General features: G+C 29.3%; 1 protein-coding gene across 1 annotated transcript; it reads right to left on the minus strand.

The window, feature by feature from the left end:
* Positions 1–5,579: 5,579 nt before the first annotated feature.
* LOC114183066 (Pentatricopeptide repeat (PPR) superfamily protein) lies at positions 5,580–10,877 on the minus strand. The gene is made up of 3 exons (XM_028069917.2): positions 10,400–10,877; positions 6,763–7,169; positions 5,580–6,327 (listed from the first exon to the last, which is right to left on the minus strand). The coding sequence occupies exons 1-3, from the start codon at positions 10,820–10,822 to the stop codon at positions 5,613–5,615; spliced, it is 1,545 nt and encodes a 514-aa protein (XP_027925718.1). The 5' UTR covers positions 10,823–10,877; the 3' UTR covers positions 5,580–5,612.
* Positions 10,878–14,514: the final 3,637 nt, after the last annotated feature.

The raw sequence follows: 14,514 nt of genomic DNA on the forward strand, positions 1-14,514 counted from the left end.
CTTGATATACCTTGGCCAAGACTTGATAGAAGTGTATTGTATAAAGGGCTTGAATCTAAATTAGCACATAATTATACCAATTTAAATAATTACATAATTAATAATCAACAACACACAAATGTAAATCTATATATTAAGTATTCATAGTCCTCCAAAATTATAAGTTGATTTTAAAAAAAAAAATAATATCAATAAGGCACTGTTGACACTAGGTATACAATAATATGCGTCCATTCCTATTCACCAACCCACAATCTCGTTATCGATCATCAATACTACCTGCCAGACCCTCTACTCACGTATATTACATAAATATACCATCATCGTAGGTCGAAACTATATCCACAAAAACATAAGGGTAAGGTAGTGAAATTATAATACATTGTAAGAAAACAAATAAAAGTTATTTACATAATATTAACATAAATCATACTAAAATAATCTTACATACAGATTCTATATCGTAAACCATTCATAATTAACCTTATGTAATTTTTTCACAGAATTCATGTACATTAAACCATATCCACCTAATTGTATAGGTAACCTCAATAACTATCCATTTATGGTAATTGTACCATTCCTTCTTTCTAAAAAATCTATAAAGATTAATTGAACTTTGCAGTGGCTAGTCAAGATAAATGAGTAAATAATCAACTCATTTAAATCCCCAAGGTATACCTCTAACTACGACAAATCAAATTTTCTTTATTATACTTTGTAGTGGCTAGTCAAGATAAATGAACAAGTAATTTACTCATTTAAATCCCTAAGGTCATACCTCCAACTACAACTGATCGAGTTTTTTTAATTATATTTTGTAGTGGCTAGTTAGGATAAATGAGCAAGTAATTTACTCATTTAAATCCCTAAGGCACACCTCCCGCTACAATAGATCGAAATATGTATTCATAGGAAATTATATCATTTCACACTTCATTGATTCAAGAATCAAACGTATATCACATTGCATACCTATACCGATATCAAATAAATACCGCAGCCAACTCAACATTAAAGGATTTCTTGAAATATACTTCTGGGAGACAAGTATACTTCTGACTCTATATCCAAAAACTTGTTACCAATGAGACCCTAACCACATAAGGCATTGACACCACTTTCAACCCAAAACCTTAAGGCAATGAGTTTATGGGTCTTTATCCTTATATAGTGCTCCATTTCTCATTTCTAGCCAATGTGGGACTTAGACTCACACTTGGATTGTTAACAATCTTCCCCTCAAAGGTGAGTCCCTTCAACCACATTGGTATACTCCCCTTCCAGCGAAAGCGTTCCCAACCACGAGTATTCTTTTTTCTGCCCTTTTATGTACCGTCGTTTTTCTTAACGGGATACGCTTACTTGGAATCCTTGTCAGGAAGACTTTCGACACAAGGACCATACTGCACTCGTCTGAGCCAATTTTTTTAACCATGGGTTCTGATACCACTTGTTACCAATGAGACCCTAACCACATAAGGTATTGACACCACTCTCAATCCAAAACCTTAAAGCAATGGATTTATTTATCCTTATATAGTGCTCCATTTCTTATTTCTAGCCAATGTGAAACTTTGACTCACTTGGATTCTTAATACAAAATATGTGTCATTTCCAACTCTACTTCCGGGATACATGTAACAATTATAACTCTACTTTTAAAAGTTACATATTACTTCTAATTTTATTGGGTTAAGTATGTTTTTAATCCCTGAACTTTGGTCAAAATTTGGAATTCGTCCCTGGTCGAAACTTTGATAAATTTTGGTTCCTAAACTTTAAAAATAAATGAATATAGTCCTTTTAACCCAATTATGTTGACTTTTTTCAAGATGTTGAATTCGTTTCATGTTAATATTGGAGTTGTTTATGCCGTTTGACACATTCTCGGCTCAATATTTACCGAGAAATACGTTCGAGACCTAAACAAGAATTTAACAAAATTGGGTTAAAAAGACTATATTCATTCATTTTTAAAGTTTAGGGACAAAAAATTATCAAAGTTTCAGCCAGAGACAAATTTTAATTTTGGGTCAAAGTTCAGGGACTGAAAACATACTTAACTCAATTTTATTTCTCGAATTCAAGTAATATTTTCAACTCTATTTTCGAAAAGTTACTATAATTACAATAATCACATTTAATTCATTTTATAGTAATCAAAACTTATTCAATTAAAATGTTATAAAACTTAAATATACTATTTTTTCTCAAAATAATATTATCATACAAATAATAATATTAACAATAGAATATTAAAATCATCATTATATATTTTATACTAAATTGTGGAAAATAAGTAATATATAATTTACTAATTTCTCTAACTTATCCAATTAGCTAAATACCATACCATATGATATTATTGAAACAAGTTTCATAACAAAACATTTTCAATTAAAATTATATATAGAGAGGGAGAATTATTAAAATATTATTATAGATATATTATAAATTTCTAACTCGGTCAACGATAGATAATTTATTAATTATAATTCATATATCGGATAATCATAATACTAAATTACAATTAAGTTATTAACATAGATAAATTTTAGTATTTAAATTAATTTCCCATTTATTTAAAAATGGTTTTTCTTAAGAATTAAAATAAAAGAATTTTACAAAATATTTTATGTTAGACCCGACAAGAATTAACTTTTTTTTGTACGTAAGTTAGGTACACGTAGTTCAAAATTAGAACAAAACTATTTGAGTAAAAATAACGAGATATAAATATATATTAAATAAACATATCAGTGTATAACAAAAGGTAAATATAAAACTAGTGCATAACTGAAGATAAATAAAAAATTAAATAAATATAATCAATGTATAATTGAAGATATTAAATTAAATGAATAGAACAACTACATAACTAAAATAAATAAAAATTAGAATAAAGTTAGGATATTTACTTAGTATAAATTTATAAAAATAATTATAAATAAATAGTAAAATAAAATAATGTATCTCCTTCTCTTACCTTAGTTATGGAAGATATACTTTAAACATTTGAAGATGATCTATATATTTTCTTTTTCTCCTCTTTCTTTGCTCACACTCGTATGACCTCTGTTCTTTTCTTACAACCTCTCTTTTCACCTCCCATTTTCTTACCACCATGTATATAAAGCTAACTCATTGAGGTAAAAGGTATCCTAATCTTACTATCATTACTAAAGTGATCATATATTTTTTATTACTAACTTGAGTGTTGGAATATTTGTAGGTACTCACTCCCTTATGGTTCATTATATCAGACTTGGTGAGGACATCTCAATCTTGAAGACACAGTACATCTCGACAAGCAACAAGATAACAATACCACTTGCGAGACAAATTGGTTCCATACATAAACAATTTGCAAACTCTATTTAGTGTATTTATATAGGTAGCAAACTATTTCATATTAAATAATAAAAAAATCATAAAAAGTTGCTTGCAAATTTAAAAATTGGCTATTATTTTTATTTATCATTGGTAAAATTGTTAATAAGTTGAAATCAAAGTTCAGCAATTAAACTTATAAATTATAAAGATAAAAAATTCTCGAATTTTTTCTTAAGTTATAAATTATAAAGATAAAAAATTCTCGAATTTTTTTTATATGAATCAAAGTCAAATTACTCAAATTATTCGCCATCGTAGGCAATAAACTAAAATCAGACTTAAAGCAAGGAATCAAACATCATTGACAGGAACAAAGAATTGTATTCGCCAATTGCCTTCTTCAAAGCATGGAAACTTCAGCAACTTAGTGCGGTGTGCTCAAGTGTGAGACACTTAATGGAGGAGAACGGAAAATAATACAAAATTTGCAGGATGTCAAAAATAACATTTACATAACATAAACATTACTTTGTGAAAAAATTAATGCCAAAATATTTTTATAGATTAAATCATGTACAAATTAATTTTAACCTGTTAAAAAAGTTTATTCTAATTTTTTATGTCTTTTCCTAAAAATACCTTTGAAAGTTTATTCATCGGATAAACAATAAGAACCACTGATGATGTATATTTTTCCAAATATACCCTATCATTGGCTTTAAGCTTACCGAAAACAATAATATACAAAAGACTCATTATGTATATATATATATATATATATATATATATATATATATATATATATATATATATATATATATATATATATATATATATAATTATATTTTTTGTTTCCATTTTCATAGAAAATCTCAATTTAGTCTCTCTATTCTTTGTTGTTTCAAGTTGGTCCCTTCCGTTAGTGGTACAGTGATACTGTTAAAGGAGTGCCACGTGTCAGTTTCTGAATTTTTTGACTTTTTTTAATTTTAATTTTTTGATTTTTTTGATTTTTTTAAAAAAATAAAAAAAATTGTCACGTGTCAAGATGTGTCACGTGGTAGTGATAGAGTGATGTGGCAATGACAGTGACACGTGTCACTTATATGTCAGGTGTCATTTTCACTTTCTCAATTTGATCCATTTATTTTAATTTTTGTCTCAATTTAGTTCCTATTTTTATATAAATACGTACAAATATTTCTATCAAAATTGATATTTCAAGTAAATATTTTTAACAAAATTAAGTTTATTTAATTAATATTTTATATTGAACTTTATTTAAAATTGTTTTAAAGTTGTCAATAAGAAATTATGTTAATAGAAAAAAATTCATAAATTATATTAATATTTTATTACATCGTACTTTAATATTGTATTTTTATTTAAATTTATATTTTTAATAATTGTATATTTTTAAAACGTGTAAAGTTCAATAATTTGTTCACAAATGTTTGAATTGGTGTACAAATAACAATTATAAAAATTTTAAAAATAATTTTAACTAGTTCATTTAACAATAAAAAACATATAAATTTAAAATTTGGAAATAAATTTTAGTAAAATTGAATGTGAAACACAAATTTAAATAAACTTAGTTATGTTAAAAATATATAATAAAATATCCATTTGAACAAAAATATCAAATTTAATATAAATATTTGTATAACATTTATATAAAAATTAATTTTTATTTCAATTTGAAGAGAAAGGAAATTGCACTATTTTTACATAAATAGGAACTAAATTGAAACAAAAATTAGAATACAGAGACTAAATTAAAAATAAAGAAAATAACATTTGAGATGACATTATCATTACCATATCACTCCGTCACTGCCATGTGACACGACGACAGCTTGACACATGACAAATTTTTTATTTTTTAAAAAAAATTCAAAAAAATAAATAAATAATAAAAAAATTTCAAAAATAAATAAAAATCCAAGAACTGACACATGACACCTCATTTAACGTTATTACTGTACCACTAACGAAAAAGATTAAATTGAGATCAAATTTTCCAAAACAATGACCAAATTAAGATTTTGCTATGAAAATGAGAACCAAAGACATAATTGGCATAATTATATATATATATATATATATATATATATATATATATATATATATATATATATATAGCAACCCGCTTGAAGGTGAAAAGTTTGAAAACAACCCGCTTGAAAGTAGAAGGCATACAGCAAGCATGGAACTAAAATGATCATTGGCAGCCAAACAAATTGGAGCAAAAATATGAGTATATTTATTTTTTATCAGAAGTCAGGCTTATCCCTTTTCAGTGAAGGTCTAGTCACTGTTGGAAGGAGTTCTCTGATTTCCTTAGCATGACTATCCATACCATTAAAAGAATAAGCTTTAATCATGGTTCTATAAGTAATGATATCAGGTTTACAACCACTCTGTTCCATCATCTCAGGCACCCCTTTCATCTCAGCCAAACACCCTAACCTCCCATAAGCATCCACCAAGCAATTAAAGAATACAGTGTCCAGTAATACATCTGAATTCTCAACAAAACGCAGGACACCACCAATTTTTTCAGGCTTACCTGCATGTGCATAAGCCCTCACAAGTGAGCATAGTGTAACACAACTAGGTTTTATTCTCTCTGAACGCATTAGTCTAAACAAGTACTCCATCTGTTTGAGATCCCCAGCCTTCCCAAAAGCATCAATCATAATATTGAAGGTCACAATTGTCCAAGAGTAATGGTATCTCTGCATGTATTCCATCACAGCACTCATTTTCTTGTATTCCTCAGCCTTGCCATAGGAATCCAACAGAATGTTGAAGGTCTGAACATTAGGTTGGATTCCAGCAGTTTGGAACTTCTCATAACACTTCTCCATTGTTTCAATTTGTCCAATGTTGCCAAATGCCCTTAGTGTTGAATTCATGGTCCATGCATCAGGTTGGCAATCCCGGTCAGCAAGCATTTCCACAAGTATAGACTCCATTTCTGAAAACCTTTCAGAAAAAAAGATAATTATATTACAGATATGCAAATATGATACTAAATCATGCTGCAGCTGGTTGCTGAAAGAATAACAAACTTAACAACTATATAAAAATGAAATAACTTGTATAACTCAATTTTACTTGGAATGGAAGAGGCAGGGGGGATTCAGGAATGCATGATGGTGCATCAGTGCCCAACATAAATACACCGTGAGAGAGCTCAGTTATGGCAATCATAGAGGCTAAGTGTACCAATACATTGACTACTTTTTCACCTCAAAAAAGTTTGAATCTCCGCTCTCTCAAATGCTTTTATTGTACCTAAATTCTAGAGTATGAGGTAAAAGTAGGGTAGTCAATTTAATAAATTTTCCAATTTCTGTTAGCAACCAGATTGTGGATGTATTACTTTCAGAAGGTATAGAGAGACAGGTAAAAGCTTACTTTCTTGCCTTCCCATAAGCATCAATAAGAGTATTGTAGGTAACCGTGTTGGGTTTGATTCCATGATTGGCCATGTCAGATAAAAGACTCTGAACTTTGTCAAAGGCAAAAACCTGTAAGCAAGATTTTATGAGGATAGAATAAGTCTGTACATCTGGCTGACAACCAGATGTATTCTTCATTTCGTCAAGAAGAGTGAAAGCTTTGTCCAAGAGACCACTCCTACTGTAGGCAGACAACAATGCAGTGTATGATTCACAGTCCAAAACACAACCCTCATCAACCATGGCTAGAAAGAGCTTATGAGCTTTCTCAGGTTGCCTACATTTTCCAAGCATGACTATTAACTTGATGTATATACCAGTGTTAGGTCTGTACCAGATCTGTTCACGCAGTAGTTCAAAAACCTGAAACCACGAGAGTATGCTTTAATATTATTACGAAGTCTTCCTATAGAAAGATAGTTCCACCAGAGCGTTTATGATAGAGTAAGTGCAAAAACATTTCAACCATAGTTTTAAATTCACGTTCTTAAATATGAAAACATACAAACTAACTTTTCACAGCAATCCAGTAAGATTTCCTCCATCAATTTAACTCTTCCTTATGCTGCCACATTTTTCAACTTATCTTCTAGATCCCAATGCAAATATGCTCCCCTGTATCTTTACTTTCTCCCTTCAACATTTCATATTTCCTGAACATGACCCAAATAAGTATTGACACTTACTTGCTTCCCTATATACTAGGGTACACACAGGTACAATGTATATGCATTTTTTAAATATGAATGATAATATATTAATAGGTGATAATAGTGTAATTTTATTAAATTAATATGTAAAATAAATTTATATTTATTAAGAATGAAGTGAAATGTTAAAAATAAAGTGAAATAAATAGATAAATTAATTGTTGATGAATGAAAAAAAAGAAAAAAAGATAAACAGTTATATAGAAAATAGGTAAAAACAACCGTTAATTTTAAAAAATTTAATAAATAATTATATTGTAAAGGGTAGAATTGGTATTATGAAATGTGGACACAAAAGAGAGAATCATCTTGATATATTGTTATAGATATAAATACAGGAATAAAATAAAATATATAAAAGGAGGCAGAGAGGGGGGGACACCAACCTACTAACATACTCTTCAGCTAGCTGATAAATAAATGACATAAGGGTGAGAGGAAACATATAGCAGGATATAAACTTGTTAGGACTATGCCAATGAACACATTTACCATGTTCTACTACACAAATGAAAATAATCCCAATCCTTTGTTTTTTACATCTCTACATTAAGTTACTCGATTAATAAATGAGCTTTTTCAAGAAATATGCTTAACTCCCTTTACATCTAGCCAATGTACTACTTGTCCAAAAAAGCTGATCAATAGTCAATTAAACCAAAAATTAATATGGCCAAAGCTTTCTGTATGGGTATTTTTATCTACAGAGATCTTAAACAAAAGATAAACACTCCATGTGTTTGTAGGTATTTTTTCCTGACCCAGTATTTGTACAGGAATTTGATAGGCCAGCTGCATTTGATGTATGGCCAATTCTAATTTAGCAGAGAAACAAGGGAAGCAGAGACAGAAATATTGGGAATTAGAATGCACAGGAAAAGCCCGCTACAGTTCGGTCTAACTGAATTCACAGGAGGCAGTAGAAGATTAGAGAAAGGAGCGAGGTAACCATGGGGAATGGGGAAATTATGTAGGGAGCTAGATGGACCATTAAATCTATGATGGAAACTCACGAAGGATTAGTCCTTGGGAGTAGAGCACATTGAATTTGTGACTGAAACTCATCAGGGTTTAGTCCTATGGGAAGAGTAGCACTCTGTGCCTTTCTCCTTATTTTCCCCATGTTCATCTGCTATTTTTTGTTCTTTCAATTGCTGTATTTAGAGCATAATTATATATTTTTTCCTACATTTACGTTGTTAGGGAAACGGATATATTGTTTCATCCATCAAAGTTACACTTTCTTATGAATCAGTCTCACTTGTTTTCCTCTTCACATCCATTTATTGAACTACTTACTTAAATGTTAACCAAAATTTAATTGTAAGATTATCATAATCAAAATTTCTCATCCTTCTCATCCTTTTCTTTTATATTCTAATTTTCCCTTCCCATGTTTTTATGGAAAAGTTGAGTAATTACAATCTCAAACAACTGAGCAAACACCAAATTCCAAACTCATTTCCACGGCCACAAAATAACCCATTTAGTTTGAATTTGAACAGAAACGTAGTCAACTCCAAAACTTACAAGCATGGAGTCCTGCGGTAACAGAAAAATCCGAGACTAACGATTCATAGTAAGAATACTTGCCTAAACTCTATTTGCATTCTCTAGCCCAAACTGCTGTAGAATCAATTGCCACATGATGAAAACTCAACTTCCATCCCTCACAAATCATTCAGAGTCTCATACATATCAGTTTCCTTCCCTGCTTTCCATCTTCAAATCTTTGCACTATAACTTCCATATCTGAAAAAATTACACACCCATCTATCTGTTTCACCTTAAAATTCAACAACGCTATGTTAAATTAAGCCCAACTCTCATTTCATTTTTATCAAATATAATCACATAGTGTAAAATATAAAAAAAATGGGCCTGTGTTCTCTTCCCTAAGTCGTCAATCCAACACTAAGTCTTCGTTTATTTACTGTTTTCGAATACAAGTTCTCTATTTTCAAAAATTTAGTTTGTTTTATAAACACATTAGAAAGTGTTTGCTTCTACATACATTTCTGTTTTCTAAAAGTTTGTCAACACTTGAACATAGCACAAGTGATGGAAAGCTTAGAACACTGGAGAAAGGGTTGAGGAGGGAAGCTGGGAGTGGGGGGAATATGATGGATGGAGCTAGTGAAGAGGGGCACAACGAATATGTTATTATTAAAATGCAACTTATCACCTACATATTATCATTCAAATATAAATTAATTCTTATACGCAGAGACTAAATTGTACTTTAAGTTTAAAGATAACATTAAAAAATGGATAAGTGACCCATTTAAGTGAGGCACTATCAATTTAGTCTTTTGAATAAAAAAATCCAATTTATTCCTTAAATATTTAAAAAAAATTCAAATTGATCTCTCATATTATAGCTTAATAACCAAATAGTCCCTGATTTACTATCAAATTGACCCTTAAAAATATATTTTCACGACAAAGAAAAGTTAACCATAGGACTTACTTACAGGACTCTTTTTACATATGAAGGGATTAAAATAAATGTTTAAGGACTCTTTTTAACAGGGATTAAAAAAATGTTTAGCTCTTTGAAGGATTAAATTACCATAGTCTCACACCATCTACGGACCAAATTGTTCATTTACCCTTAAAAATCTATTTGAAACAGGTGGAGTGTTAAAGAGAAGAGTTGTTTGAAATATTGTTTTAGTTCATAAAATTTGAGGACTAACATGAAACAGAAAAAGGACCAATATTTATTTATTTTTATCGGTCCATTTATCCCAATTTAGAAGAACAATTTGAGTATTCACCCAAATTCAACCTCAATGTCATTCACATTCCAAGCTAATAGACGACATAGAACAACCCAACAAAACCCACATAGAAGAAGAGAAGCAAAGAAAGTTGATAAACCTTGAGAGCGGATTCCCAGCGCAGAGCTGCGACTCTTTCGTGGAGTGCTTCAAGGACAGTTCTGGGAAGAAGCTTCTTGGAGTTGATGGGACCCTTCTTCTTTCTGCCACTCTTATCAATCACGGCCTTTGTGGCCTCTCTCCACAGAATCACCGATACCGCTTTCTGCGACGCTATCTTTCCGTCCCTCAATTCCTTCCGCTCCTTCGCTTCCCGCTTCTTCAGCTCCTCCAACTCCCTCGCTATTCGCCGAGTCCGCTCGTCCACCACCGTCAGCGCCGTAGAGGAGGGAGATGAAGAGGGTTCCGGGTCGGGTCGGGACGACACCTGGACCCTTGTTGAGGCGGTTCGACGGGCGGAGATTGGTGGAGGGAAAAGAGGGACGCCGGGTGTGGTGGTGGAGAGTGATGCTGCTGCTGCCATTGGGTTTTGGTTGGTCTCAAGCCTCCATACAGACCAGAAATATCCGTTTGTTGAAATTTTGTTTTTTAGATTATACAAGTGAATATTCACTTTTAGTGATAAAATAAAAAATTGTTAATAATTGAATACAAATTTTTTTTGTAAAAACTTAAAAAGTAAAATAATAAAATAAAATATATTGATATAAGATAAAATTAGTAAAAAGTAATGTACACTAAAATAATTGTTACAAAACGAATATAATGATAGAATAATTTTTTTTTAAAAAAGTTTAAAAAATAAAATAGATTAATAAAAATAAAATTGTATGATTAAAAACCGAATTCCATGAATATATATATATATATATATATATATATATATATATATATATATATATATATATATATATATATATATATATATATATATATATATATATATATATATATTATGAAATATCATTTTTGTGTATTTTGTTATTTTAATTTTATCTTTAATTATTATTTTATAAATAGTTTAGTTTTAATGGATGTTCTAAATACCTCTTTTGTTTTTAACCGTCACTTTCAAAACTTTTTTTTTTTATATATTTTAATTTTTCTAATTTTATATTTAATATCTATTTTAAAAATTAATTATATATTTTTTATTAATCTTAATTTAAATTTATATGAAAATTTAAAAACGCGAACACACGTGAGCGACATCGCTTGTGTTTTCGTTAATAAATATAAATGTTCTTCACTTCGTTTAAGCAAGCATTGATCTCCTTCTACCAATTGTTTTATCTTATCTTTTCTTTATATTATTTTTTATTCTTATTTTTATTTCATTTTTATATATAAACTATGATGTAGTGATAATTTAATTTGTATCACGTATCCATATCCGTATTTATATTGTATACTTTAGTATTATAAGAAAACTCTTAAATAATGACCAATTTTAGTGATGAAAAATATATTTAGAGACTAATTTTCTAATTAAAGACACATTTTTTTTAGTCAAAACCTTGGTAGCTAATGTTAGTGACCAATTAAGAAACCAATTCATAATAAAAACTATTTTAATTACCAATTTAGAGATCAATTATAATTTTTAGAAACTATTTTAGTTATCAATAATTTTTAATTTATAAATTGATATCCAAATTGTTTTGGCCACTAAAATTGGTCATTGTTAAAGGATTTTCTTGTAGTGTAGAATACTTTACCGATAATTATCAATGAAGAATCTAATTTATAAAGTAGTAATAGTTTTATGATGATGATAGTTTATATTTTTTTTTTTGTTAACATTTAATATATTTGATTTTAATTTGTATTTAGACAATAGCAATCATATATTTACAAAGTTTTTAAGAATTTTGTACATTTTTTAATATGCATATATCACTTGTTGTATCCTATTATTTTCATAATAAGCGTATCAGATATGTGTCATATCCAATTACACGTATCATATCTATGTATCATAGGATGCAAATATTCACACCTAATCCCATGAATTATATATAAGTTTAGTGGAGAGTATCTTTGATATTCTTGTTTGTTTTATAAATTCTAAAAATCTAAACAAATTCAAATTTCAATACTAAATTAAGTTAAAACATAATTAGACACTCATAAAGAAAACTTCACCCAAGAACACACTTTTAACCAAAAACCTTAATCTTCAATCACAAAATTGTTTCAAACAGTTTTGAAATCCATCCATCAAATCATAATTAACACAAAAGTATTGCTAGAAAATGTCAAGTGTTGTTTAATCTCATACATAAGGTACAAATCCTTTCTAAATGCCAATAATAAGAATGATTAAGTGGTGACAACATTTTGGTTGCACAAAATATTGATCAAAATTTAACAAGTTAACTAAACTTAATGCAATATAGCCAACTGATGAGCCATTATTTTCCCCTATTTTTTTAGCTTTATGTACCAATCTTAATTGTTGATTTGTGCTTAATTGTCTTTTGTTAGTGCATATTGTTTTCAGGTTTTATGTACCAAGCTTTATGTACCAATCTTAATTGTCTTTTGTTGATTCCCCATATTTATTAATTGTTTTCAGGTTTTGTTATCAAGCAATTTTGAGCTTGGGCATTAATTTTAGGCTGAAGAAAGGAGTGCCACGTCATATCAGAGTGTCATATTAGCTACCATTAAGATTAGTTCTATTTTTCTTTTGTTGTATTTTATTGGGCCAAAATGAGCCCAAAACCAAGGGTAGCTTAGGGTTTGTAGTGGGTCTGATGTGACCACGTGAGAGAGCTCCATACTTAGGTTCTCATGTTTTTAAAACACAGTCTCCATTCTGTTTTCACGTTCTGAACAACACCCACTTGGGGGTTTCACGTTCTACATTTGGACAACAACCCAACTTAGGGTTTTTGTTTTTTCTACCCAGTTCACATTTTTTAGCTCTTCTACATCATTGGTTCACTTCTTCCTTTTAATTCTATTATGCATTTTCGTTTTTCATTGAGCTGTAACTCCATATCTATGGAGTACTAAACTCTCTGTATTGATTTCTTGAAGAGAATGCATGGGCTTTGAAGTTTTGTTTTGTTAAGTTAATGGTTAGTTTATGTTTGCTCTTCATCATCTTAATCTATGTTTAATGAATGAAACTAATCTATGTATGCTTAATATACAGTTTGGGTATTTGTGTTAACTCAACTTGTTCATGCTTAATGATTGTAGTTTGTGTTATTGACACGATTTCAAATTTATGGATGTGTACATTACTTAATTGCATGATGAAACTTGTTTTAAACTCCTTTTAGTTGAGAGTAAAACATGACCCTAATTTTGTAACCTATGATAAGTGAAATTGCATTTGTGTGAGGGAGTCAATACATTTTATATTGTTTATTTGTCATTATTAAACTAATTGTGTTTTGAATATGCCAAAGCCTCTTGACTTGTGTTAGATTGGAAGCTTTGATTGAAAATAGTGGTCAATGGGAGACGACCTAAGAAGAACTCCTTATACTAGATTTTAAACTGTTTATTTGGTTGGGTACAATTTATTTGGTTAGGTACAATACCGATTACTAACCCTGTCGAATCTCACAAGGACACAATTGTAGGAATGTATTCATTACTAAACATCACTCTCTTCTAAAAAAATGGACATGTTTGACAATGACTTAATAATTATAAAACAAAAGAGTGATAAAATAAATTGAAACAAAATAATAAAATTTAAATGACTATAACTTTTTTATGGTTTAATTACTCGTATGGTACCTACTTTAGTAGAGGTGTATCAATCTGGTACCTGGTTTTTAAAAAGTGTCAATTGCATCCCAACTTTTAAAAAAGTGCTTCAATTAGGTCCCTTCCAGATGGGATTGACTAACGCTGTTAACAACGTGCCACGTGTCAGTCTGTGGTTTTTTTGTTTTCTTTTTTATTTTTTCTTTAATTTTTTAATTTTTTTGAAAAAAATTACAAAATGTCATATGACAGGTGTAATATCCCTAAGGAATATTACGAAATTTTAATAAATAAAATAGGAAAGAAAAATTAAATACCTCATTTAATATAATACCATTTCTAAAAAAACACGGGAAATTTAAAACTTTAATATACATGTAATAACAACAGGAGTCCATAATTTATAAAACTGAAATAATATTCAAATGGCTCCCAAAAGGTTACATAATTATCTCAAAACCAAAATAATAAACATATATACAAAAT

This window comes from Vigna unguiculata, chromosome 5 (genome assembly GCF_037176805.1).
Source record: "Vigna unguiculata cultivar grain cowpea cultivar isolate G323 ecotype 2 chromosome 5, ASM3717680v1, whole genome shotgun sequence".
NCBI lineage: Eukaryota > Viridiplantae > Streptophyta > Magnoliopsida > Fabales > Fabaceae > Vigna > Vigna unguiculata.